Source organism: Pezoporus occidentalis, unplaced genomic scaffold, assembly GCF_034315485.1.
Source record: "Pezoporus occidentalis ecotype Australia unplaced genomic scaffold, CSIRO_AGI_Poc_V1 ctg293, whole genome shotgun sequence".
NCBI classification, from domain to species: Eukaryota; Metazoa; Chordata; class Aves; order Psittaciformes; family Psittacidae; genus Pezoporus; species Pezoporus occidentalis.
Window position 1 is genome coordinate 281,954 of NW_026914863.1, and position 26,439 is coordinate 308,392.

At 47.3% G+C, this 26,439-nt stretch overlaps 2 protein-coding genes and 1 long non-coding RNA gene across 4 annotated transcripts in view; 2 read left to right on the top strand and 1 right to left on the bottom strand.

The window, feature by feature from the left end:
- The window catches only part of ATP5MC1 (ATP synthase membrane subunit c locus 1), a 253,514-nt gene that overhangs the window by 163,355 nt on the left and 63,720 nt on the right, over positions 1 to 26,439 (top strand). The window lies entirely within an intron of this gene.
- Positions 3,920 to 25,502, bottom strand: HOXB9 (homeobox B9). 2 transcript variants are annotated; one of them, XM_062626530.1, is made up of 2 exons: positions 10,754 to 12,105; positions 3,920 to 7,069 (listed from the first exon to the last, which is right to left on the bottom strand). In XM_062626530.1, exons 1-2 carry the CDS (start codon positions 11,259 to 11,261, stop codon positions 6,834 to 6,836), a joined length of 744 nt encoding a protein of 247 aa, XP_062482514.1. In that variant the 5' UTR covers positions 11,262 to 12,105; the 3' UTR covers positions 3,920 to 6,833. The 2 variants fall into 2 exon arrangements, 1 of the variants encoding a protein (XP_062482514.1); XR_009966246.1 differs by lacking the exon at positions 10,754 to 12,105 and adding an exon at positions 24,976 to 25,502 and having other exon boundaries at positions 6,931 to 7,069.
- Positions 23,419 to 25,244, top strand: LOC134167659 (uncharacterized). Its single transcript, XR_009966247.1, has 2 exons — positions 23,419 to 23,586; positions 24,139 to 25,244. It is a non-coding gene; the product is annotated as an uncharacterized LOC134167659 (long non-coding RNA).

A 26,439-nucleotide genomic window follows, 5' to 3' on the forward strand; every position in this document is an offset into this window, starting at 1 on the left:
GTTGCGATGTTTCGGTTAGTCTGTCTTGCCAGGGCTTTGGGCGAGAAAATTAAAAATATTGGATTAAAATTGGCAGTGGGAATAGGTAAGGAATAAAGAAAGAGAGAAAGAAAGAGAGTGGGGGAAAGAAAGAAAGAAAACAAAGATAGTAAAGGAGTAAAACTTTAAAACCATCCTCAGAGAAATAATTTAAGTAAATACGTTTCCTTTATTTTGTGTTGGGATAATTTCAGTCGAGTCTAAGAGCCTTTTCAAGTAATTATTGTTGTTGGAGTACTTGCAGCGGTATAATTAAGGCTTTTCCCCCTCCAAAAGACAAGTTGACGTTTTCTTTTTCCCAACACTTTTATTGTCGATTGAGCAGCTTTTGGTTTCGGCTTTGAACATAAAGCCCCGGAATGGTGCACACAAGTAAATAGAGCTTCACAGCCTGGCGTGGGGATGCTCGAGTTTTCAAGAAGGGCAAATAGATGTAAAAAGAAGAATTGACTGAAGTATTTTTGGAAGATGAGCTCTCTCCTATGTGTTTTTACTGGCGTACCCCCTTCCATTGAAGCTCGTAAAGTAAAAAATAACAGGAATTCCCTTTCGTACGTGGACCCCATGGAGGAGGGAGAGAAGTTGTTCTTGGAAGTTCACATTTTTATCAAGTGCAGTAGAATTTTATGGTCATGATGTAATGGTAACTCACCAACGCACCAGAAATCAATGGCTGATCTTAAATCATTCCTATACTGTACTCAGATTCCTGATGAAAGGAAAATGTTTCTATTATAAGAAAAAACAAACGGAGATGTGTGTGTGTGCATGTCTCTGAGAGAGAAGATAATTTATAAATACCCAGTGGAGGAAAGATTCATTAGGAATTCATAAGGAAAAAAAAAGAAAAAGGGTAAAAAAAAAATAAAATAAAAGAACCCCAAACCCTCCTAGGTAAACCTGAAGTTTTCCTTCTCTGCCTTTTCCCGAGTGCACAAGGACAGGATTTGTCTTTATTTTCCCCATCTATGCCTGTTTACATTTCTATTTCATTTTATAGCGTTTAAACAGGGCCTGGAGATGCTTAAGCTCTTAAAACAACACATCGCATCCTGCTCTGTTGTGTGTGTCGGGTTAATTTGTTACATTCTCGTCCAGAATGCTGCTCACCGAGGAACGGGTTTATTTTCTGAGGTGGCTTCGGAAAAAGCATTGATTCAGAAAATACCTGGTTTATAGAGATTTGAAAGAGAATTTGAAACCTTTGCCACAGCTCCTTTCCATGGTATTTGGAGATGAATTTGCAGCTGAAGGACTGGAACGTCTGAATCATTTTTGTCTTGTAATTTTGAAGAAACAAAGGCCAAAATAAAAGTGAACTAATAGAGTTAAGAGTTTACATCTTGGCTGCTGCATCAGTGGGGTATTTATACGTGTCACAAAAGGCGCTGAGTTAATGGCATTTTGGATTAATTTACTGGGCTTTGGCATTTAAAAATACTTGCAAAGAGAGTTACCAAAAGATGGAGCAACTATGCCCAAAATGACGGGTTCCACTTCCAACAAAAGCATATATTAGGGTTTTTTTTAGGCGATGACTACAGGTATTGAAGATATAAAAGCAGGAGAAAGCGCAGATCGTTCCAATGGCTTAGGTAAAGAGCCAGGGGACAATGTCCTGACTCTGTTTGTGCCTTTCTTCCCGAAACCTTCCAATCTCTTTCCCCATCCTGCAAACGTAAATCTTCGCTTTGGAGATAATGAAGCGTCCTCCTGCCTCCACCTGCACCAGCAGAAGACAAAACGCGAGGCACTATTTTTTTCTCCCCTTTAAATTAACATTTAAGAGAGATGCATGTCCCACCTCTCCCTGTATCTCAGGCTCCAGATTAAGTCTCTTTTAAAAATATTTATTTATTTATTTCAGCCTCATATAATTTACCCTCGCAGGGAAAAAAAAAATAGATGTAACCTATAAAATTGGCAAAATAGCGATAATTAACGCTATATTTTATGCCTCGGGATTATTCGTGCTCGCCGGCAAGCAGCCGTTAATGAGATCAAGGTGTTACGCGGGACAACGCGGCCGAGCGCGGGAGACGCGCGTCTAGCGTGGAGCAAGGGCGCCACCTCGCGGCGCCGCGCGGAGCTGCAGCCTGTGCAGAGGGGCTCAGAGGTTTCCTTAGCAGAGGAAGGCAGATAAAGGGGGGTCCCACTCGGACCTGGAGGAATAAAACGAGCCAAAAAGCGAGGGGAGGAGAGGAGGGAAAAGAGGGGGGGGAAAGGGAAAAGCGGCTCCCTCCCCCTCGCCCCGCAGCGCTGAAGTTTTCCGCGCGGAAAACTCTGCCATCCAGCCGCTCTGGCCCGCAATAAAAGAGGCAAAATGGGTTTGCTTTTGAAAACCGCTATTGTTTCAAATCCCGAGACTAAACAATTGGTCATTCTGTTCTGGAGGGGGAAAGGCCCGAGCTGTAAACCCATAAAGAGCTTCCCAAGCCCAGACGTCTCGCCAGGGTTTGGAGTGTGGGGGTGCCCCTTGTGTGTGTGTTGTTGTTGTGTGCATGGCTCAGCATTCTGGCAGCCTGGAATTGCTTTAAAGGAAAAAGAGAAAAAAAAAAGGGGGGGGGGGGGAGAGAGAGAGAGAGAAGAAGAAGGGGAAAAAAAGAACAAAGGGAATGATCCAGAGCGCTGGACTTTCACGGCATCTGCAAGAGAAGAATAAATTAGCAAAAGTCCCTCCCCACCTTTTCTCTCCCTCTCTTCTCCCTCCTCCTTATTTTTTAACTGCCCCCTCCCTTAGGGAAAAAAAAAACAGAAAATAAAGGGGGGGGAGGAAATAAAGAGGGAAAGTTTGCATGTGACTGGATCAGAAATAAGAGCATTTGCACGTTGGGTTTCCCCACATTCCCAAGTCGTTGTAGTAATTTAGGAGTTCCTGAAAGTTTTCTTGCACTGTTTCCTTTACAGCCGTTTAGTTCCTTAACCTTCAGAAATTTATACCCTATAAAGTTTTATAGCGGTCATATTCTTTTATTGCAGCACACTGCACTGAATTTTCCCTTTTTTTTTCTTTTTATGACAAGTTACTTCCCTTTCTCTCTCTTCCCTCAGTAAGCTCCAAATATCTTCCTTCTTCTTTTGTTTTCTTTTCAGAGCTGCCCCAAAGAAAGGATTTTCTTAAAGGAGTGAAATACTGCCCTTTAGAGCGCCCATTATGTTAAAAATCAGTGGAAGGAGATTCTTGGTTATATTTCTCGCTACCTGCTTCCTGCAGGGCTGAGCAGGTCTTAGGGTTTGTTTGTTTTTTAAATATAGAGATAGAAACACTTCCCAAGCGCTTGTGTTTCTTCATGAGCAATAAAACGTCAAACGAATTCAGAGACGGAATTCTAGGAACCGCTCATTGAGCCCTTGGAAAAAGGAACTGCGTGTCAAATCCGAGGTGATGCCACGCAGGGAAAGCGGGGTGGGGTTTCCCGCTGTTTGGTTTGGGTTTCTGATTTTCCTTTAGCAAAGTTTTCCTTGGGCGGTGAGGGGAATAAACCAAGGGAAGTCAAATAACGCCAGTGCAACTCCGCGCTCCTGGTCCACTAAGGCTGCTGCGGGGATGCAAAGATTAACCCCTCAAAACCAAATAAATAAGCAACCAACCAAGCAACCGCCGGGAAATGCACCCCGAGATTAACGATCTCCAATTTAGAAACCAAAAATCAAATAAAGCATTATTAGAAAGGCAGCAAGTTTGTGTGGGAGCGAGTAAGCACTTGCTGCTTCAGGGAAGAATTCTTTCCATTTGTTTCTGGGCATCCCTTTTTAAAACCTAAGCAAAAATTGATTCTTCTAATACACTTTAACGAGCCACTGAAGAAGGCAAGAAAAGAATGAAAATATTTCTGATTTTTTAGATGAAGCAGTAGAACACAATGACATATCGCTGCTGTTGTTCTAAAATCGATTTTTATTCTGGAGCATTAAACATCTCTGGAAAATACATCCGGGCTGATGCTACAGAAGACAGCTTTTCCAACTTTTTTTTTTTTCTTTAAAGTAAGCATATTTCCTAATAAAATGAACTAACGTTTTAAAATCTATTTAAAAAGAACCTTATATTCGTCTTAAAAATAGCCGCTCTTTACCACAACTCTAAGGAAAGTGAAAAACGTTTCTAAGTCCCAGTGGCCGATGGGTTGCAAACCTCAATTAAGTCACGGATACACTTCTGAAAAATATAGTAGTGAGGATTTAGGCAAATCCATGCTCAGCTCGAGATGGGAGGAATATTCCAATTCAGCATGAAGCATTTGAAATTCATCCATCCTTGAGAAGAAGCAAATCAAACGGAAAGATCTGACTGCTCAGCTTAAACACAGCGAAAACGTCTTTTTCCACCCATCATCTGTTTGGTTCAATAAAGAAATGATCCTGCTGCCGCCACCTTCTTGATTTCCCCCAGCTCAAAATGTCTCCGAAAGAGCTTTTCTTAATTTAATTTCGAGGAGGGAGATCGGGGGCTTTGACACGGGGTGAACCTTGGTTACATTGAGCTCCCTCCGGCAACAGAACAGTTAAATTTGGGAGCCCCCAAGGAGCTACTTCAGGATGGAAAGTTTTACAGGAGAAAGTCTAGGCACTAGAAAAAAAACCAGCAGACTTTCTGAGGGATGGGGTTTAACGCTGGAGGTCCGGTTTCTTGTCCAGGGGAAGGTATTTTTTTACCCTTTCAGAAGGAATTGGAGAGGGGAAACTTTAGTCCTCCTCCATTCTTATCTCTGAATCCCGGGGGGTGGGGAGGAGGATGAGGGGAGCAGGAGCACTTTCCAAAAACCGCGAATCTGCCTATCGCTTCTTCCCAGAGCAATCCCTGCCCAGCAGATAAAAGTGATCTCCCAGAACCCGGCGCTGAGGACACACGAGTCAGCCAATTCTGAGCTCAGATTTGCGCTGGTTCCTTCAGATATACAGCAGAAACGCCTTTTCTCTATTTTCCCCCTCCTCACCCTATTACAACAAGCCACCTTACACTCGCCTTGTTCCTAGACAGCCTCCTGGCAGCTAAATATACAAATCTGCACACGAAGAAAACGAGAGAGGTTTATTTCAACATTTTCCATCCACTATCAACTGCAGAACTCTTCTCATACTTAAAAAAGCCACAGTAGAAACAGAAAACGAGCTTCAACATTCACAGAAACACAACCACAAACACATTTTACAATACCCACCATATAATCAACTGGTACTAACCTCCCCCCCCCACCACCCCACCACCACCCCCTCCCAAAACAAAGTTAAGTCTTACAGAGATAAAGGGAAACCAGCCCCGCCCGGGCGGGTTGGTGAAGCCTGCAGCGGGTCTGTCAGATGAGAAACCAGTTCCGGGCGGCGTGACAGGAGCCCGGCGAGGTCTGGGTTTGCTACCCAAAACGCTTCTTCGGGATGAGGAAAAGGAAGGGGGGGGGAGGCAGCGCGGAGAAACCGCATCCCCCGGTGCCACCAACGGGACGAGGCTCCTTCCCCGGGAGGCTGCGGGCCCCGGCGTGGCACCGGGCCCCGGGGAAGGCGGGTGGCAATGGGAAGATGTGCCGGGAGCTGGCTTCAGGCATAAAAACCACCATAAAAACCAACCCCACCCAACACCACCCCCCCCCACCCCCCCCGACATTCAAGTATTAAAAGCATCTCAGCAAACAGGAGCGGGAAGAAAGACACACAGGCCAGGGCTGGCACTTCATCTCTGCAGCAGCTACGGCTTTAGGAAAAGTCAATTCACAATAAATTATAAATATGCTAGCACTAAGAACACAACCTTCCCCCCCCTTACAGCTCTACTAAGGTAGTTTTTTAACTAGAAAATCCCATTCTTCCCCTCCTCTAAAAGTTAGGAATAAGTTGGCAGGGGTTCTTCCGCCCCTTTTTCTCCTAAATAATTTACAACGCGGCTCTGAGAGTGCCCCACACACACTCTCTCGCCTCCCTCCCTGTCTTTTCTCCTCTTCCAAGTGACCCAGTATAAAACTACCAGATGAGGAGCTTTGCCTGTAAAGATCCTACGAAACTTTCAGGTCAAAGTCGCGTATCTGCCATGGCGCGATTCTAATAAAAATCCCGCATAATAAAACAAGCTTTAAAAACAAAAAGGAAGGGGAAAAAAAGAGGGGGGTGGAGGAATAAAAAAAGCCCAGAGCGGTTGGGAGTTGGGCTGTCATTAATCGACTGCCTGGTATAAAGTTGGCGAATTGAAAATGATTTGTTGGGTGCAATTAAACGCAAGTCTTACGAATGTGTCTGTCTTGCAGGAGTTTAATTAAATCGTCTGGTTCCTTGGCCACCTCAACGTGTGAGTGTGTGAGGGGGTGTGAGTGTGTGTGCGAGTGCGCCGGGGTGTTGTGAACGCTATAGAGAATCATTGTCCTTACGTGGATAAAGACAAACAGCGAGGTTTGGTGGGGGCTCTTTGGGGCCACTTGTGTTTGCAGTCTTGTTTTCCATGAAGAAAACGCAAGCAGGGAAAGCTGCTGCTCGGACAGGAGCCTGTGTCTATGTTACACTGTAGGGAGAAGAAAAGAAAAAGGCAACAACAACAAAAAAAAAAAAATAGAGAAAGAAAACGAGAGAGCAGGACAAAACCCAGCATGTGTCCCCAAAAAGGAGCTGCAGTTTTGGCTAAGTTGCCTCCGATGTGGCAATACTAAGAAGATAAAACAGAAGAATAAGCAACATCTCGCATGCAAAGGTGGAGATTGGGAACGGGGAGGGGTTTCCCCCCAGCGTTTGGGGGGTTTGGTAGCACTACAGGGGAGGCTGGGAGCTGGGGGATAAAGGGAGGGAAAGGGGGATGCTGCTTTTCTGGGTTTTCATTCTTTGCCCTGTTCCTTGTTCATTTTCTTCATTTTCATCCTTCGGTTCTGAAACCAGATTTTGACTTGTCTCTCACTCAGGTTGAGGAGTCTGGCCACTTCGTGTCTACGGTCCCTCGTCAGGTACATATTGAATAAAAACTCCTTCTCTAGTTCCAGGGTCTGGTATTTGGTGTAAGGGCATCGTTTTTTCCGGGAGGAGCGGGCGTGCAGCCAGCTGGCAGCTGGGTTGGCTGAAAGAAAAGCAGCGAGATCAATACGGTGCAGCCTGAGTGTTTCTCAGAAGGTTTTAATCATGCCATCAAATATTAAGATTATACACACGCATGTGCGCGCCCGGCTGAAAATGCCGCCTGGCCTGGGAGCCAGCAGTGGAGCCAGTAGGAAAATCACACGGGATCTGCAGGGCGAGCAGATGGCGGGGGGCAGAGCCCCCCAAAAAAGCCACCACCCCCCCAAGTTGGGGGCTGGGACACGCTGGACGGCGTGGTCTGTACTCACAGACCTGGGGCCGTGCACACTCATGTTGTCCTGCACACGCATGTTGGCCGTGCACAACCCTGCCTGGGAACACGCATGTTGACCTGCGCACCCAGCCTGTGCACACGCATGTTGACCTGCACACGCATGTTGACCTGCACACCCAGCCTGTGCACATGCATGTTGACCTGCACACACATGTTGACCTGCGCACCCAGCCTGTGCACACGCATGTAGACCTGCGTACCCAGCCTGTGCACACGCATGTTGACCTGCGCACACAGCCTGTGCACACGCATGTTGACCTGCGCACCCAGCCTGTGCACACGCATGTTGACCTGCGCACCCAGCCTGTGCACACGCATGTTGACCTGCACACCCCTCCCAGTGCACACACACGTTGTCCTTCACATCCTGCCTCTGCGGGGTAACATGCCTGTGCACACGCATGTTTTGGTGCACACGTGTCTCTGACAGAGCCCCCCCCGCTTTGCCCCGGGCCCATCTACACCAGGTAAACACCCACATGCACTTAGAGATTTGCATAACGCCCTTCTCCACGTTACGCACCCTGTGTACAAAGAAACCAACGCCAAAATTACAGATATATATGCAATTCTTTATAGTCCTGTTTTCCCACGTGTCTGCAGATTTACTCCTCCAGACACATGGCGCAGGAACAGAGCAGGGAGAGGAGGGCTGGAGAAACCTTGCATAAATCCTGCCTATTTCTTTTTCTGTGCTATGTGGCAAGAAACGGCCTCGATACAATAAACATCCTCTGAGGGCTGGGTGGACTCTGCTGCCGGAGGTCTGGACAGCGTTACCCGGAGACATGGACATTTGCAGGGCTGCAAATACAGCCAAGAATAAATAACAGGCTGCCCGTCACCCTCGCGTGTGGGAGAAGCTACGTGGGAATCTGCTGCAGAAGGAACATAATGGGAATTAGCCTATTCAAGGGGGGAGAAAACAACATTTTAGGAGCTGAAGCCACCCCTCTGGCCACTACGGTGGTGAAGATCGCACCCAAAGGTGAAGTGGGTTTAGGGTAAATAATAGAGCGTCTACTAATCACATGCAAATAGTAGCTGCCCGTTGAGTAACGGAGAGGCGGGAAGGAGGAAAATGAAGGGTTCTGGACAGACCACGTATTTCTATTTTATTTCCTTTTGCCTCCTCTGGAATTATGACTGAAGCCATAAACCTTTACACCAATTAAATGGACCATTATAAGTATATACATACACACAAGCGCGCTCCATCAGAATGTTTCCTCTACGCAAAATGAAATATATTGAATATTTTGGTAAAAAATAATCCAGTTAATCTTCCCCTGTAAGTACTGCCTCTTACAAATTTGCACGGCTATTTCCTTAATGTAATTGACTTGATCTAATATGCAGAATTAAATATTAAAGAGGAAGAAAGCTGTTAATAATTGATACTGTTAATCCTGCTACCCACCCTTTAATGGCAATGGAGGGCTCTGCTTCCTAACGGAGTTTTAGTCGGTTTGGGTTTATTTTTTGGTCATATTTTGGATCGTTAAAATAGAAGCTATTTTAAACGCCGGTTTTGCTTTATTTATTCACTCTACACAAATCCCTGAACAGGGAAGTGAACGGAGGGAGGTCCTGGCACATCTTTTCTTTAAAATCCAGCAAATCATTTAACAGATCCTTGTGCCATCCACAGGGCAGAGATTCATTATGAAGAAATACTTCCAAAAATGTAAGGAGTCAGGGAAATTGGTGGGAGCCCTTTCTGCAAAACAGCTCCGTCTTCCAGCCCTGGCAGGCTCTCAACATCAGCCCAAATTAAACTATTATTTAAAACAAAATATGCGTCGTAACCACATGCCAGAGAAACCACACAGCATCCTCTTTGCGCGGGTCCCTGCACTTACTTATAGCTTAATAACATTTTCTTGGACAAGATTTTTATATATTCAATTTCAGGGACATTGAGCACAGGACCTGGATATTTAATTCTCTCAAATCATTCACCTCACGGTTGCAGTTTGTTCTGGATCTCTGCCCAGTACAATAGAATAGGACTTTCTTTTTGTGTGTGTGTGAATGTGTGTGTGTGTGTCTGCGTGCAAGTTAAATGATAGGAGAAGGGGAAAAAAAAGTCGCCCAAACATCCTGCACAAGGAGGGGAGGAAATCACGAGGGCCAGAATATTCGGTATTTTTAATCGTAGGGTTGCAGTGGCAATCTCTCTTCCACTTTGGGGTGGGGGATAGAAGTTAATTCAAGGGGAAAAGAATGACTGTGTCAGACCATCCTGCACAGGCTGCGAGGAGCTGGACCCTCGGCGGGGGCTGCTCCTCTGCCAGCTTGGAAAACTTGGGCTTTCACTGTAAAATATTTACGGCGGGGGCCAAGCCAAGTTTCCCTGCGGCTCCCGCTCGGGCTGCGGCTCCGAAATGAGCCCGGGCACAGCCAGACCGGCACGAGGTGCACAAACGCCATTGCACTGATACTGTTATCACTATTAGACCCATTATTAGAGTTATTATTACTAATAGCATTATTGATGGTATTATTAAATGTTTAAAAGGGGAATGGTTGGGGGGGTTCTACATTTCAGGGAGGCGAAAGACAAGGCAGATAGCAGAAAAAGCACATGCTGTAGTTTAACTGTTTCCCCAATCTGGCTACATTACAAATAAAAGCTAATTAAGCTGGAAGCATCATTTCCACCCCCCCACCCCCTTTTTTTATTCTTAACTAGTAAAGAAGCGTGGCTTTGAAATATTCCTACCTTCAACCGTTCCATTTAACAAACAAACACCTAAACCCCCCAAACAACTCAGCCAGCCGGAGCAAACAGCCCCCCCCCAGCGGGCAGAGGAGGCCGGAGGAAGCAGCGAGCCGGCCCCGGGGCTACCGCGCTGTACCGGCCGCGGGCGCGGAGCAGCCCCGCCGCTCTCCGCTCCCTCCCTCTCCCCCCCCCCCCCCCGCCATGAACTTCCCCTCCGTAATTTCGGGTCTTTCCCTCACCTTCTTCTTCGTCTCCCCCGACAGCCGCCTTCCGTTCCCTTTCCCGACCTTCCTCCCCGGCGTTTCCCATCTCCCCCAGTCCCTTCCCTTCCCCTCTGCCCGCACCCGCGCAGATTTGCTCCCGCTTACTAAAGTGGTCTCTGCTGCCGGAGCCAGCGCTCTGGAGGAGAAAGGAGGACTCGCTCCAGCTTTTGTCCTCTCTGGACTCTGTTTAAGCTCAGAGACGACGTTCATTTTTGGTTTTATTTTTATTTACCGGCAGAGACAATGCCACCCCTCTCCCCTCCCCACCTCTCCCCTTAGGTTGGCATCCGCAAGCTGAGACTTTTCTTTAAGCCCTGATTTTAAACTTTACGCAGCATTGTCCCCTTTTATTGCACCTCCTCCAGCTTTTATACTGTTTACTTCCTCACTTTTATAACTTACTTTGATCTGTCCTGTCTTTGTCTTCGCTTCCTTCACAAACTTTATTGTCCTCGAAGCTGGGCCTTTGATTGGAAACGATCCCTTCCCTTGCAGCAGAAGTTTCTAAATTGTACTCCTGTGTCCCCTGTTTATGGACATCCCCGGGACGGCCCAGCAGCGGCTCTGCCTTAACGGCTCCCTGCCCGGGGAGGTTCTCTGCTCGGGGCACGGGGTCCAGCCAGCTCCGTAGATACCTGCCGTCAGATGGGACGCTTTGATGTTGAATATATGGATGGTAGACGGCAGGAAGGGTACCAGAAGAATGTGGATTCAAAGGAGTCCAGGAGGCGCTGAAAACAGGAGGTTTTGGCTGAAAACTACAGGAGGGGAATTCTAGATGCTCATTGTGCCCAGCTTGCCTGGAACTCGTATATTGCCCAGATGAAAATTTAGCTGAAGGCGAGTCTTCACTTTCATGACTTATAATGGAGTCGACATAATAATTGCTAAGAGTCCCAGAAATGGACATTCTCAGACATCATACAAAGCACGGTTCAATGAAGGGAAAAAAATATATAGGACAGATCTAGATTTGTACTCTACCCCCTTCTCCAACTTCCCAGCCAACAAAGTACAGTTGGGCTGCTGTGTTGTGAGCTCCCAGCAAAATGATTGGTCAAACTTTTTTCGTGTGCCTGATAAAGCGTCAGTCTCGGCGTAAATCAATCGCAGCCGAGGGGGCTGCGCTGCGCTGTCATCCGCCCTTGCATTCCATATCAAGGATGGATTGTTTTATGTTTATGCAATGTTGCAAAACGTCAGGAGTTTCGAAAAAGCCACCAAACGGGCAAAGCTGGGGCTAAATCCCTTCCTAGATTTGCTCCTGAAACATTGGGGGACTCTAAAGGGGGGAAGGGGGCGGATTTCTTTCCATTATTAATATTATATATTTTTAAAGAAAGATGCTGATGTGCTCGCTTTGCCTTTAATAACCATCAGGGGGGAATAGAGATAAAAGCTATTCTTTCCCGCTCGGGCTCCAGAGTACGATAGCAAAAACCCAGAGAATAAGAACAAACCCACCCCCCCGCGCCGTCATTTCATATACAGACATATATACGTGCGGGCGTTACAGGCATCTAAACGTAAATGCACGCATACACGCGGTTTTGTAGAGAGAAAACACGGATTTAGGTAGCAAGACTGGTGGGGAGAGTGTGATAAATAATTAACCAGCTGGGATGGGGGAATGGATTGTTAACATGGTAAAATAATGTGGGTAAATATGAAACGTAAAATGTCACCGGCGTGGAAGTGGCATTGCAACTTTGACCAGCGAGCTGCCGAGCTGCAACCTCTGTCTGCATCCAGAGCCTGCCTTAGGCTTTATGCTCATATATATATACACATATATATAATATCTTAAAAATATCCGTGTATGCGAACATATGTTCGCATGTTTGGCGGCATCATCTCAAGGTTGCTTTGCTCGGGCTAAAATAGTTTCCCACATTGCTGAAATCAGAAGCCTTCATTTAACTTTACAAGGCTAGTAAAATACAGCGCGCCACTGATCCGGCTTTGTTACAGAATGCCTCAAACTTGTGATGGTTAAATAGTTTAATAAAACTTACATTAGCTTTCTTTGATTTTTATAGCCTTGAATTTATTGCCTGTGGAAAAGAAAGGGGGCAAAAAAAAGGAATCCCACGCGTTTTCAGTCACCGTGCCCCCCCTCCCACCTCACATGTGTGTGCCCACGGTGCGGGTGCGTGCGGAACAACCTCCCCCCTCGCTTAATTTTCCGTGTGTTTTCCAAAACCAGACGGTTTGGGGTTTCCCTCGCACGCAAGTCCGTGACTGAGGCGGACTGGGCTCGGTGCGGGTCCCAGCCGGGAGGGTGCGGGGTGGCGGGGGCAGCTTTACCCGGTTATGATGATCAATCCGTTTATTGCAAGACGGTCCGATGGCATCGTAAATGTTGGTTAAGGAAAAGGTGCTCTCTCTGATTACGGCAAAAGTGTTTCTATGGACTTCAGCTGTAACAGTCCGGATCAATTTGCCTCCTTTAATCTATTACCCCTCCGCCCTTCTCCCTCTCACCCCAGCACTGAAGGATATTTAAAGTGAAGGGCAAAGAGATTCCTAGGAATAATAAATCATCGCGGATCCTTCCTGAAGTGTATAGAGATGGAAGTCTATATTAACAGGCTAATAATAACATTGAGGGGTGCTAATAGCCGCCTGAAATGAAGGAAAACTGTAATTCGCATTTCTTTCCCTGTGAGTGTCCGTGCGTGTGTGTCCCTGTGTCTGCTCCTACACAAAACGGAGGTGGGAAATTGCTGCCAGAGGTGGTTTATGAATACGGGAAAATGATGAAGGAGCTTACAAACCTACACCCAAAGCCTTAGATTTTTCCCTTATCCCTATAAGCGGTGCTTTGCCACAAGCTGCAGCCTGATGGAAGGACCCGTTTGCCCGCATTCAGGACCAGAGCTCTCAGAAATGAGGCGCTGTTAGGAAGCTGTCTGTTTTCATTAAAAAAAGGTAATAATGATAATAATAATCGAGGGGGTCGGGATGATGGACAGGGAGAGCTGGAGCTTAATGCCGGAGGTCAGTTTACTTTGAATTTTTGCCTCCCTCAGGGTACCAAGAGCTCCCCAAGCAGCTCAGAATCCTCCCTGGGCTGGACAAGCAGGCTCAGTCTGCAAGCTCCAGCCAAGGTGAGGTGGGAGCAGGGCTTGGGGAGCCCCTCCAGCCCTGGGCTCAGATCTTGCCAAGCCAGCCGCGGGCAGATGTCACCAGGTGAGTACTCCCCACCGCCCTGCCAGATCTCCTCTCCTTTTCAGGGGGTTAATCCAAAGTAACTCCACTTCACCGCAGTCGCGTTTAAGCCGGTGAAGGCAGAGAAATCCCCTACCAGGGGCAGCGTGGGGCAGGGTGTCTCCTTTCCAGTGCATCTCACACGAGCAGGGGCTGTGCGAAACGAGTTGGGAATTTCCTACTGCTTCCAACTTTTCACATCTCTATCTCCTTGTATTTTGTATTCCCTCCTAACCCTTCTTTTAACTTCCTTAAGGGTTGGGGAGGTTTTCAAATGAAAAGACCCCGTGCCAGCAGACATGAAATATGAGCCGGTCGCTCACGTTGTCATATTTCTCGGCTTTATTGCCTTTCAGGAATGATTTTTAAAAAATCAGACGATTTCACAAGAGATTCGGAGGGGCTCTGCACATGTTCTGAGAGCCTGGGATAGGCAAGGGCTGATTTAAGTGTGTTGTGGAGCTTAAACTCGCTTGGCACATGGAAATGTGTTTATACAACTGATGGATAAACAGCCGCGTTGGTAGCAGGGTGTTGAATAAGTATAGATGAAATTATTGAACGTTAATTGAAGCAAAACACCTGTTCTCTGCTCACGAGATGGATTGGCCATGTCTTACCTGTAATAAATATATTGGTGGAATAAAATCCTGGTGCGCCTCCTATAAATAATGATGAACTATGTCAGCATGAGAGTATATAATTTTCTGTAGTATATGAATTTAAACCAAGAAGACTCCGAGGAGTGTGGCTGTGAGGCAGAACACACGGGTTTTCAGATCCCCAGTGAATGGAAACCTCACAAGATCTGCAAAATCCATTTACTTTTACTCCTCTGGAGGTTTCTGTTTGTTCAGTGGTTTATTTTTTAGACATATCCCTGTAGTTCATCTCTCTGTAGCCTTTTCTGAGAGAGGCTTAAGGCAAACGACAGCTTCATCCCATGTCTGTCTGCATGGAGAGACCGTGTTGTGCAGCGCTGCCTGCTCCGGCTGACATTATGTAGGCGTTTATATTTTAATGCCTCGAATAGAGCCCATCAGAAATTACATGAAAAGCCCTTGTGATTGCAAAATAACTTGGGGAAGGAAAAGTCAAGGAGAAAGTGACCTCGGAGCGGGGTGTTGAAGTCTAAATGGACGAATCTTTGGGAGAGAGGAGGCAGGATGTGCGAGCTTTGCTCGGTTTGCAAACTAGATTTAGTTTAGAGATGTGATTGTTGTGAGCTGGTAAAGGGAAGTGGAACTGGAAATAGTTATTGAAAAAAAAAAAAGGAAGAAAGTCCGAAGTGGAAACTTTTTCCTGCTTTCAGAATCAGCACCAAGTGTATTTGGCTGTGAGGAAAAACTCAGAGCATTGTCAGCTTGCAGTGGAAAGCCACAGGCTTCTGAACTCACACACTGTTTATAAATACTCTTTATTGTTTGTGGAGAGAAGGGATAATTTCCAACCAGCGCTTTGAAACACACAACTGCCAAAATCCATCCTCAGCAAACAGCTCTTTGGGTTGGCATTTCTGAAGCTGAAAACAACCAAATAGAAAATATTTGCAAACTATGCCGATTTGAAGTTCGGCAATTGCCACCTTGTGCTGATTTATAAGTTTTGGCATAAGTAAGAGAAAGAGCAGATGATCCATTTCTTACCGGAAGCATATTTAAACCACTTTTGGAAGGCGATTGTTAGTATTTATTAGAACAGGCACCTTCTTCCAGCTGGTTTTGCCTCTTTACCAGAGCTACGGAGGAGGTGAAGGGGACTTGTGGGTCCTGAGGTACAGGACTGGGGGTTCGCCAGGATCTTCACCCTGAGAGGCCTTTACGGGGTTGGGATGTAACCTGCAGTACTTGGGGAATATTTACTTCTCCAGCGTAGGTTTGGAAGCCGATAAGGATAAGCTAAGAGAGGATAAAAGCTAAGAGTGAACTTCATGGCTATGGGGAGTCTGGAGACCAGATTCGGAGATAATGCAGCCTTCAAAGGGCTGAGCGTTTATTTCAGGCGATATGAAACATTCTTAAATTATAATGATAGTAATAATAATGATAATAACAACAAGAAAATAACTTTTTTTTTTTTTTTTTTTTTTTAGAAGTCAGGAAACAGAAATAAAATCTCACCATAAAGCAAACATCATTTATGAACGATACAGTTAGGCAGGTCTAAGAGGTTATGAAAGAAACTTCAGTCACAGACTCCTCCAAACACGCGAAAGCCCGAGAAAAAAAAAATCCCTTCTGAAGAGTAAAACCTATATTTTACATACTTTTTAGTGAAATAAGTTTCTGTAGCCTAAAAGCAGAAAGTTCTACCTTTGCCATTTCCTGTGTTAGCTCCCAGTTTGAATGCTGCCGTCTGTTAAAAATCCGTAAGTGGTGAGGAGGGAGGGAAAGGGAGGGAGGGGGGGAATTCCTTGTCTGAAGAGAAGCAAAAACAAGTTACACATGTGGGCAATTTTCCAAGGACCGAAAGTACACTGGCTAAAAACCCCAGTTCCAAATGAGGTTTGTAATCTCAGCAGTTAATAAAGCATTTAGATCCCCCGTAAAGTAAAAGCGTATGTGCATCTGAAAAGGGAAGCTGGAGGGAGAGAAAGTTAAAATAAAGTTTGATTGTTGTTCGGGAGCCCACATTCTGGCTACTAGGCTAATTTTCCTCCCTCCCCACCTCGCCTCCCTCCTTCAAATAATATTCAACTCCCCCGAAATAGCTGGGCTCCTGCTTCACTCCGCGGATCTTATAGCAGGAGCTGCTGGTTGCAACTGCTGCGGATTCCCCTGCCTCTGCCTTGGGGTCACCACGATGTAGCTAAGCACACACCACCAGCACCCCGAAAAATCCCCCCCATTAGTCTGGGAGAAAGGGAAGTAACAGCCCGTGGTGGTGAGAAATCTGTCGCTCCCACCCAAGAAAGAGAAGAGGGTGGGAAAACACAAGAGCAGGTACAAAAATGAAGTTGTTCTAGAATTGTTTCCATAAAACCAGTAGCATGAGCCCCAGTAAAGAGAAAAGGAGGAGTTTCTTTCGGATAGGTTCTTTCCACACCGATTTTGCTCGTGATTAAAACTCACCCCCAGTGGGGGTAATATCGGACAAGCTGGACCTTGGCTGGGGTAACTGGGGGAAACTTGGTGCATTCTCTGCAGTTGCTCCTCGTTACAAGCGCAGAAATGTGCACACCAGGCGGTTACTACGCACAAGGATAATTCTCTTTGGTAGCCATCACTGCTTCTCCTCCAGGTAAGGTCGCTCTTATCTAATTTAGAACAGAGGAGAACCAAACCGCTCCAAGGCAGGGGGGACCCCACCGCACGCTACTCCTCCCGCTCTTTCCTCTTTTCCCAGAGCCCTTGGGAAATGAGTCCCAATTCCCGTTTTCAGGCTGCAATACCGACCCCCCCCGGGCCTGATTCTGATCTTTCCCAGCCCCGTGTCCCCCATTCTCCTCCCTGGCCCTTGTTTCCTGTCTGTACATGGGTAGGAGGGAGATGGGAATCAGAAGCCCAGACATTTACAAGGCAGGTTAGTGGTTGCCTATGGGGACATTATTACCGAACAGTTTATGATTAACTTTCCCAGATTGTCCTTTTCCGTTGAAGGGCTTTGAGGCAGGGCACAAGCAGCACGTTGTTTCTAAGGAAGGAGGCACAGGGCTTGTGAGTTGGGTGGAAAACTCCGACTTATTTTACGCTGTTTGACTTCCCTCTCCTCCCCTCGAGCGGCTGTTGGTTTTCTAGGCGCTGTGCCTGCTAGAATCACCAGTTTCGGGAATAAAGCACACACCAATTTAAAAGCAATACAACGTTTTGGTTGGTTTGTTTGTTTTCGTTTCCTTTTAACGCTTCGAGTGGGCAAAAAACCCCAAACCAACAAAACCCAACTGAAACCCAAGTAATCCCCCGGCCACAAAAAGTAGCAGCAGATGGTGGGATAGACCCTGGATATGGTATCAGAGTTTAATTCTTCAAACCTGGAAGGGAGATCCAGTCCCAGGCTTATTTAGCCATGTCCTGGACCATGGGAAACTTGGTTTTATGCATATTTGAAACACTGATGCAAGGAAAATCACTTCCATGAGATGATTGCTCACACACACAGGCACACAACTCCACAGGCTTCCAGTGTGCAGACAGTAGAACGGGTGGACTCCATCCAAGCACACACTCTGGCACTCAGAGCTCTCCAAAATTCCTGTCTCACATGGATTTTTATAGTATTAGGTTGATTAAAATAAACTCTACCAGCGTATTCCCACGCGCAACATGTTGAGATTCAGAGGAAGGATGTGGGCAAGCTATTGTGGGCATTTCTGGCATCATCTAAGCCCTTTTATTTCGTGAACCTAGCAGCCGTGGTCCTCGCCCAGGTTTGTCTGATATTTAATGAACTCCCAGATCAATGTCCAACAATGAGCACCAGCCGCGCATCTTTGCGCGGTTACGGGCTTACAGACCGCGGCTTGGTAATTATCGGTCTCCAAAGACGTGGGCATGTTTTCCTACGAGCTGCGGAAGCTCCTCGGTGACTAAATATGCAATATCCAGCCCGTTCGGCATTTTTATCTCCGTAGGAAAAACCACCGGGACCAGATCACCATCCCATTTATGCCTATAAATGCCACCCGCCCAGAGCCAAACGTGATGGGCAGCGGGACCTTTCATAAGCTTATTTTATCTATGAGGACAATTAAACTCAGGAGCCGGACACCGTTCTTTTTGTTCTCTAAGCCCACATGGTATCGTTTATGCGGAGGTGTAGATCACAACTACTAAGCTAAGACACACTTAAACGTCCTTATAGAGGTGTGTATGATGTATTTTCATGCGAGACACAAAGTTTATTGCGCACACAGAGGGGTTGCTGAGCCTGTCACTGGGGAGGGGGGGTGCTTGCCTCTGAGAGGCGCCGCAGCCTAATTAGAGCCTTAATAAGCTCTTGATGATTCGGGGCCTGATTGCGCTGGTCTCACAAAAGGGTCCCTGAAATGGGGATTTAAACAAAGAAACCGTCACCCCCAAGTCGGGGGGGGGGGGGGGGGGGGGGCGAGTTTGAGCCGGGCTTAGCGGGGGGAACACGATTTAGGGGGACACAGAGGCCCGGAGCTGAGCCGGACTTAGGGGGATGATGCTAAAATGGACTTAGGGGGTACACGGGCCCGGGACTGAGACGGACTTATAGGGGACACAAGCCCGGTACCGGTGCGGTCCAGGGGATGGAAGAGGGGGGAGATACAGGACTGCCACCCCTTCCCCATCCTTCCGGGGCAACTACCCTCAGCAAACAGAGCGAGGAGGATAACTGGAGTAAATCAGGTAGTTTGATGTTCTTGTGTTTAAAATTAAAAGCCCAACAACATGAAACTACCTAATTCACCGAGCAGTTCTAGCGAAGCCCTGGGTCAAAGGCTAACCCCCACAGCCCCCCCCCAAAGGCGCCGGGCGGCCATTTTGTCCGGCATCAGCCCCAACCTGAACTTCTGCAATAGCGAACAGTTGCTTGGAGACAAAAGCGACAAAAGGACCTTTTCAGAGACGAAATAAAACCCCTCGGACTGCGCGGAGCAAACTATTCATCTGATTTCCTATGTACAGTGTCTGGAGCGGATCCCTCCTGCAGGACTTTACAAATAGTTTACAAATAGACCAGAGGAAACAGTAAAATGCTATTGACTTTGAGAAACAAGCGATTATCGCAGCTATAAAAAAGAGCAAAAAATCCCTAAAGTTCTCCCTCCACCTCCTTGGAAAGCTAATTTAAAGGATCGTTTCCAATATGAAGCTGATTTATCAAGACGTTGTATTAAACCACTATTATCAGATTCTTTTTCCCCCCATCTAAACCTGCCAGTGTCTGAATAACTTTCCGCAGGGAATAGAGTTAAATCAGTGAGTTCTCGGAATAAAAGCAATGAATTCATATTCTCCTCCCCTGAAAGCAAGTATAACGTGAGTCATTTAAAGGTAAAAAAATTTAAAAGGGCGTGGGAGGGAATCAAGAACATATAAATCAATTAAAGCAAGAGAAAAAAGCGTCATTGTGACTATTTCATAGGTGTAAATAGCGACACAGAGAAACTTACTGTGTCCTTTCCTCCCTCCAAGGCGCTCACGTTATAAAATAATGACTCGATGGCTATAAAAAGCAGAATTAAAGCTGAGGAGAGGGGCCGGGCCTCGGGGACTTCACTGAGCTCCGAGTAACTTCCGCGGGGGGGGGGGGGGGGGGGGGGGGGAGAAGTTTGGCAGGAAAAAGTCCAGAATTCCTATTTAGGGAAAAAAAAATATGAAAAATAAAAAAGGACGGGAGCTCCCCAGCCCATCGGATCATTTATGTATATAACATAAAGTCAATGTCTTATCTTGTAAACTGGGGGGGGTGGGGGGGGGGTTATCCTTACGTGGATTAAAGAATTACACAGGGTGAGCAAGAGGAAGGATGAAGTCTGGAGGACAAGAGGCCGAGACAGCCCCGGCCCGAAAGGGTGAGTTTAGAGGAGTTTAAAAGTTCATTGAAGGAACACATCCTCCGAGTCCAAGGGATGCCCGGAGGAGCCAGAAACGCGACTGTAAGTTAACTTCATACGGTTTGAAAAGCCTTAAGAGCCGGGATGGGACGCTATATAAATCTATTGGACCGGAAACACAAAAAACTTAGCCACGTTGTTGAACTTCAAACACTTTACGCCAGGTCGGGAGGGGCGGAATCCGAAAACAAACAAACCAACCGACCCATCGAGAACCTGCCCCCCAAACCGTCACTGGAAGGAGAATAGGGAGGGGGGGGATTTTGGGGGGAATATTGCCAGCCTGGGGAGGTTGTGGTTTTATTTTGGGTGAGTTAGGGCTCTCTCAATGCGCAATCGTCTGATTCCGCACCTTTGTTACAGGAGGTAAGTCGAAATTAATATACATTTTCCCATTATCCCCCCCAGTTCCTCATCTCTCTCCTTTTTGATGCACAAATATTGGCAGGTTCAAGTTTAAATCAAGCCTGCAAAGGGAAAGAACTGAAAGTTTGCTATAAAACTTCAATTAGGTTTACACATGAGGGACCTATAGTATTATAATACCTCTAGTAAGTATATGTGATGCGTGTTTGCACGCAGGCATACCTACACCCTGCTGTACTTACATGCACCACTCCTATAATAACTCAAATTGGTCGAATAATAGTTTTAATTTTATTTGACAAATAATAGTTTTTATTGGTTGATATTTTCTCTTTCCTACAAAGAAGATTAAAAAAGCCTCCAGCCCCACGGCTTCACTTCTTATACCAATGCAATTTGTAAAACAAAAGTGGTGGTCACACTTGAACTCGTCCTACTAAAAGCTCTTTCTTTCAGACAAAACAGGCAGGAGGAATATATTTTAGCAGAGCTTTCAATGCTGCAACTTGGAAATGGAGTCTCCCCCCGCCCCTAAATTGCAGGCTGAAAACATAAATAAAGCAAAGCACTCAAGATAAGGGTGAAAAACAAAACTGCATGTGCCATTTAATTTCACGATTAGGTGCAAAATAAATAACGGGGGGGGGGGAGGAGAGAAACAAGAAAAAGAATCCCAAATCTAAGTAGGTGATGTATGAGGTTTAATTCTTAGGCTGGAATAACATTTTAAGGTAATGGAATGCATTTTTTTCCCCTTCTGGCTGTTGCTAAAGTTTTAAAAGACATTTTAAATTCAGACATCAAAGACAAGTTGGAGCTCTTAGACAGCAAATGGATGTCCTGGCTATAAGATAACTTCTGCTTGTCAGGGGAATAAGTACTAAAATAATTAATAGGCTGGGATGGGCTGGATTTCAAGTGTTTGCGTGAGCATTTATCAGTAAATGTATATATGTGTGCATATCCATTACGCGCACGCACGTACATAATAGAAGAATCTATTACAGATCATCCAAGGGAAATGGCACTGAATCTCAGGATCTCATTACGGGTTTCTTTGTGACTTACTTAGATCTTCACAAAGAAGTATTTTTATTAAAATATGGTTATAGCAGCTGGTTTGCACAGCTCCCATTCATCAGCATTAGCCTTTGGGAGTATTTGGTGTCTGCTCCTTAGGAGCCAGGCGGATGTTCCCAAACAGAATATGTTACAAACGGGAGGTGCCTGTCGCATTTATAGGGGGAAAAAAAGGAGATTAAAAAGTTGGCCTTAAGCCCTCCTCCTGCCCCGCTTTCCCCCCTTCGCACGGCTCTGCCTGCGAGTGGGAAACAGCTCGGCGTGGGCTTTTCCTCTCTTTCTTCCAGCTCTCCATCATGAAAGGACAGAGCAGCCACACACACAGAACTGCGCCGTGATACTGCAAAGAGATGTGTGTGTATGTACATATTTTACGCTAACGCTTGAATCATTGCAGCTCCGGTAATAACAGTAACTTTAAACAGAGGAATAAATGAATAAATGCAGCTCCCCCGGCTGCCGGGGCTGCATGCCAGGGCTCCGGGAGGAGCGGGCTGAGCCTCGCTGAGCTGCTCCAGCCCCGGCGGCGGCCGGACCCGTGGCCTCGGGGCGGCGCTCGCTGGCCGGGCTGGGCTGGGTCCAGGGCGCTGGAGGCCCGGCCACGCTCCTCAGGGTCCCTGCCAGCTCGGGGGGGGCTTTGCTTCCTCTGCCAAGGAGAAATAAACGTTTTTACCTTTTTTTTTTCCTTTTTCCTATCCTTTTTATTTGTTTATTTTTAAATAAAAATTAAATTTTCTGCCTTAAGACGCATTAAAAAAAAAAAAACAAACAAAACCAAACCAACACAAAAGCCTCCAACCAACAAACAAAACCAAGCGAAAAACCTCCACCAAAACAAGCAATAAGACCCACAAAAACACCAAAACAAACAAAAGACCCCCATAAAAGCCCCAAACAACAAAACCCAACAGCCAAATCGCATTTCTCTGAAGCCCCGTAGAGCTCTTATGACCCACGCAGAGAGTTTTGCTACGCCAAATTCCGGGGGGCGTAAAAGGTGGGAGGCTCAGGGGTGCCCCGGTCCCAGTGGGGGTGCCCGGGGGTCCCGGCAATGACGGGCGCGGAGGAAGGTGACGGAGCCGAGGGTCGGGGGGAGCCCCGAGCTGCGGGTCCCCCCACTGGGGTGAAGCGGAACCCAGCAGGGCGGCATCGCCCCGGCTACTTGTTGCTGCGTTAAGTTTTTCTCCGAGGGAAGGGAGACACGAGTGAAGTGAAATGGGGCCCTTTGGAGACCCCAGCCCGGCCTCACTCACCCCATCGGGGCCGGGCTGCGGGATTTGCTTTTCCATCTTGGGGTTTTTCCTTCCCTAGCCCTCGGAACCTCGAAACGCTCCTCCCGTAGCCGGGGAGAGCCTGAGCCCCTGGTTTTATACATGAAACCCGAAATCAAATTGGGTCATTAGACCAGGCAGGGAAACCCAAGGAATGACCCACGCTTGTCCTGGGAGCCCCTCTTCCCCTTCTCACCCATACCCAGAACCCGAGGAATTGAGGGAAAGCAAATTCTGCAAAGCACCGGGTTTAAAAACAGAATCCAGGTAAAAAACCCACCAACAATGTCCCCCTCGCTGCGGCAATTAACCCGAAAACTCCAATTAATGGAAAAAATCTAATTAGCCGGAGGGAAAAGGCGACTGCAGGAGCCTCCCTTCTCTCCGTACTCCCCGTTTCTCAACAGGGCGAAAGAAACCCCGACGGTGCGAGGAAACCAGAAGAAAAGACAGCGGAGAAGGCAGCAAAGAGGCCCGTAAGCATCTTCTCCCCGCACCCGACTTTAATTTGGGGTATCCGGAGGTGCCGAGGGGGTCTTTGCAGGCTCAGGGCTGAGCTCAGCTCGGCCGCGGGGTCCAGGACCCACAAACCTGGGAACGGGGAAGAGCGGCTTCACTTGTAGGGTGAAATATTAGTTAGTCTTCAGACATGCGGTAGAGTTTTGGAGTTGGTCAAATGAAGCTTCCTTTAATCAGCAAAAGAGGCTTTGGGAGGAGCGGTTGGTTGCTAAGCCTTAAAAAGTCATTTTTACAGGTACAGAAGAGTCAGAAACCTTACGTTGGCTGTCATTAAATAAAATAAATGAGTAAAATTTGTTCGAGAAGCCTACGGGGAGATAAATCGCTCGAACGAGCACATTCAACTTTCCTGAATTAAGCCAAGACCATTACAGATCCCGCAACTAGTGCGAGGATTCATTTTGCCCCACGTATTCTCATGGTAGCAAAACATTGCTAAAAATCTTCGGTTTAATAATTTTCAGGATAGTTTTTGTTTCTTTATAGAATTTTTCCCCTTTGCTCTATTTCGGAGTATTCTTAATTACATTTAAAGCTTTTTAAGAGCTTTCCAGAGGGGAAAAAATGGGAGATGAAATGAGACATATTAATAAATATTCGCTTGAAATGATCGACAGGAATATATCCAACATCTTAAATAAATTATTCCATTTGTCCCCGTTCCATACATTCGTTGGGGAATTCGATTAAGCCTGGCTCCCTTCAATTATTTACAGCAGCCCTCTGTCCCGGAGACTTTAATAGGTTTCTTCTCTGGTTTTCAACATTGTTATCAGAAATCCATAAAGCAGGGGAGGGACAGGAAATTAAATGTAAAGGTACCTCATTATGGCACAAGTGCTCTCCCAGCTCTCGCTGCGGACGGACGCGAGTTTACACGGACGGAGAGAAACCCAAAGGAACATGAAAAGGCTGAGCCCCCTCCTCAAGTGGACTTGGCAATCCTGCCGGAATGACCTTCTCGTTTCACGCCTAGGAAGAAGCCTTCCTCCCCATCCCGCAGGGCTCGGAATCAGCAGAGAGGGAGGAAGAAGGAGAAAGGAGAATCCCGCACACGGTAGAGTCATGTAAGTAGAAAGCGTGGGTTGGATTGCTATCACTGAAACTATTTTACTATTACTATATTCCTATTATAGAGGCTGTAATGCGGGGATTTATTCCGTAAGCCTTCGAGCCGAGCAGGATTTCTCTGCGCTGAGCTGGAGCCCAAATCCCCGGGTCCTTGGCGCACGTCGGTGGATTTAATCATATAGAGAAATAAAGAAGTGATGCTAATGATGAAAAGTCGGACCAATGATTACAAAATAGAGTCAAAACTCGCAGCAGAGAAACAGGCTGGTGGAGAAGGGGAATACGAGGAGCGCGGCTTTCCCTCCGATCTGTTTTAAAAGAGAGCTTGAGGGTTTTAGGAAGACGGAGCATGGAATTCTGATGGAAAAAAATGAAGAAGAGGGAAGAAAAGCGAGTCTGCTCGCCCTCCGAAAGGAGCCGGGCTAGCGGTTTGCTACACGGGCGTCGGCAGCTGAAGAAGAGGATAAAGCATCCTCGGGGAAGAAGAGGATAAAGTATTCTCGGGAAGCTACATGTGGGAAGTTATAGGGAATCGACACGTTAGGAAAACGCCTCCCGCGAGGCCGAGCCCAGCGCTCACTTACCTGCCCGTGCCTCTCCTCTCTGTCTTCCTTCCCTTCCTCTTAACCACACCAGGGAAATAAATAAATCACGGCAGCGCCTCTCCTCCGCAGAGGAATCCTTCCACCACTTGTTAGAGCCCAGCCCCAGCTCCGGCTGATTTGATTTTTAAATGATTACTATTATTAGTTAATCCTAGGCAGTCGTCCCGATTGAACGTTAGGCTTGATTGAAAGCGAGAGCTCTGTAAATTAATTTTTAACCAAAGAGCTATTGTGTTAGCAAAGGGGGGGGAGAAAGAGCCCCAACACCTTCCCTCCCCCTGTCTAGACAAAATCACTGTTTTGACGGCAAATTGCAGGCTGCTTCCCCCTCCTCCCTGGCTCCTGCCTGCTCGCCGCCTTCTGCTAGAAAGCAAGGGGAGGGGAGTTTAATATTTTATTGATTTGGTTCACCCACCTTCGAGGTCTGGTGCAGTTTTAGCATCTTTAGACCTGCCTAAAGATGGAGCTTCCTGCCGCAAGGGAAAAAGGGAAAGAGAAAAAGGGAAAAGGGATAAAGGAACAACACCCCCCCCCACCCCTCCGGACTTTATCTTCTCTTCCCCCCCCACCCCGGTCCATAAGTCTCCAGCACAGGGCCTTCTCCTCACCCCCTCCTTGGCAGTCTGCTCCTCAGCCGGTGCGAGCCCCTTCCGGGTAGGGGAGACCCGAGAGGCACCCCAGAAACAGCGGTGGGTAATGAGTGGGGAGCCGCTCTCCGACGTGACACACACACACCCCCGAGTCGGGAGATGTCGAGGGGGTACCAGGGGGGTTCCAGCCTCGCTGCCCTGGCAGGACCCGCCCCTCCGTGCTATGGGGGGGACCCCAAGCTTGGATTGGGAGGCAGGATTCTCTCTCAGTCCTGGCTGCTGGCTTCTCATTTCTATCCGCAAAGGAGGTGAGCGGGGGACACCCCCTTTGCCCCCCATTTTGCAATAGGGGAGGGCGGAGAGAGAGAAGATGCTGGCGGGGAAGGGGGAGAGCGGCAGCCAGGGAAGGAGCGGGCTGGGGCTTTGCAAAGAAGATATTTTGGGGTTGGGGGTGAGCGGGGGGAGGTCTCTGACGATTGACTTATCTGTTGGAAAAGGCGTCTGCAGGCGTCTCACCAATCCAGGGCGGCCGAGGCTGCTGAGACCATCCCCTGGTGTCAGTTTTAATGGGGAACTTCACCGTTTGCGGGGTGTGTGGGTGTGCAGTTTTTAATGTAAAGACCCGCAGCTCCAGCCGCTTTCCCGTCGCGCACCCCCTCTCCCGTTTCCCGGACGGTTCCCTCACATCTCTATTTCCAGCCGCCCCCATTTTGGGTGTGGGGGGTTATTTTGGGAAAACCCCTTGCAGAGGTGAAGCGGGAGCCTGCGGCTGTGCCAATGCGTGTAAGCCCATCCCAAAACCATCAAGTAGAGGAGAAAGGGGCCTGGGAAGAGCTGACGTCCCGCTCCCCGA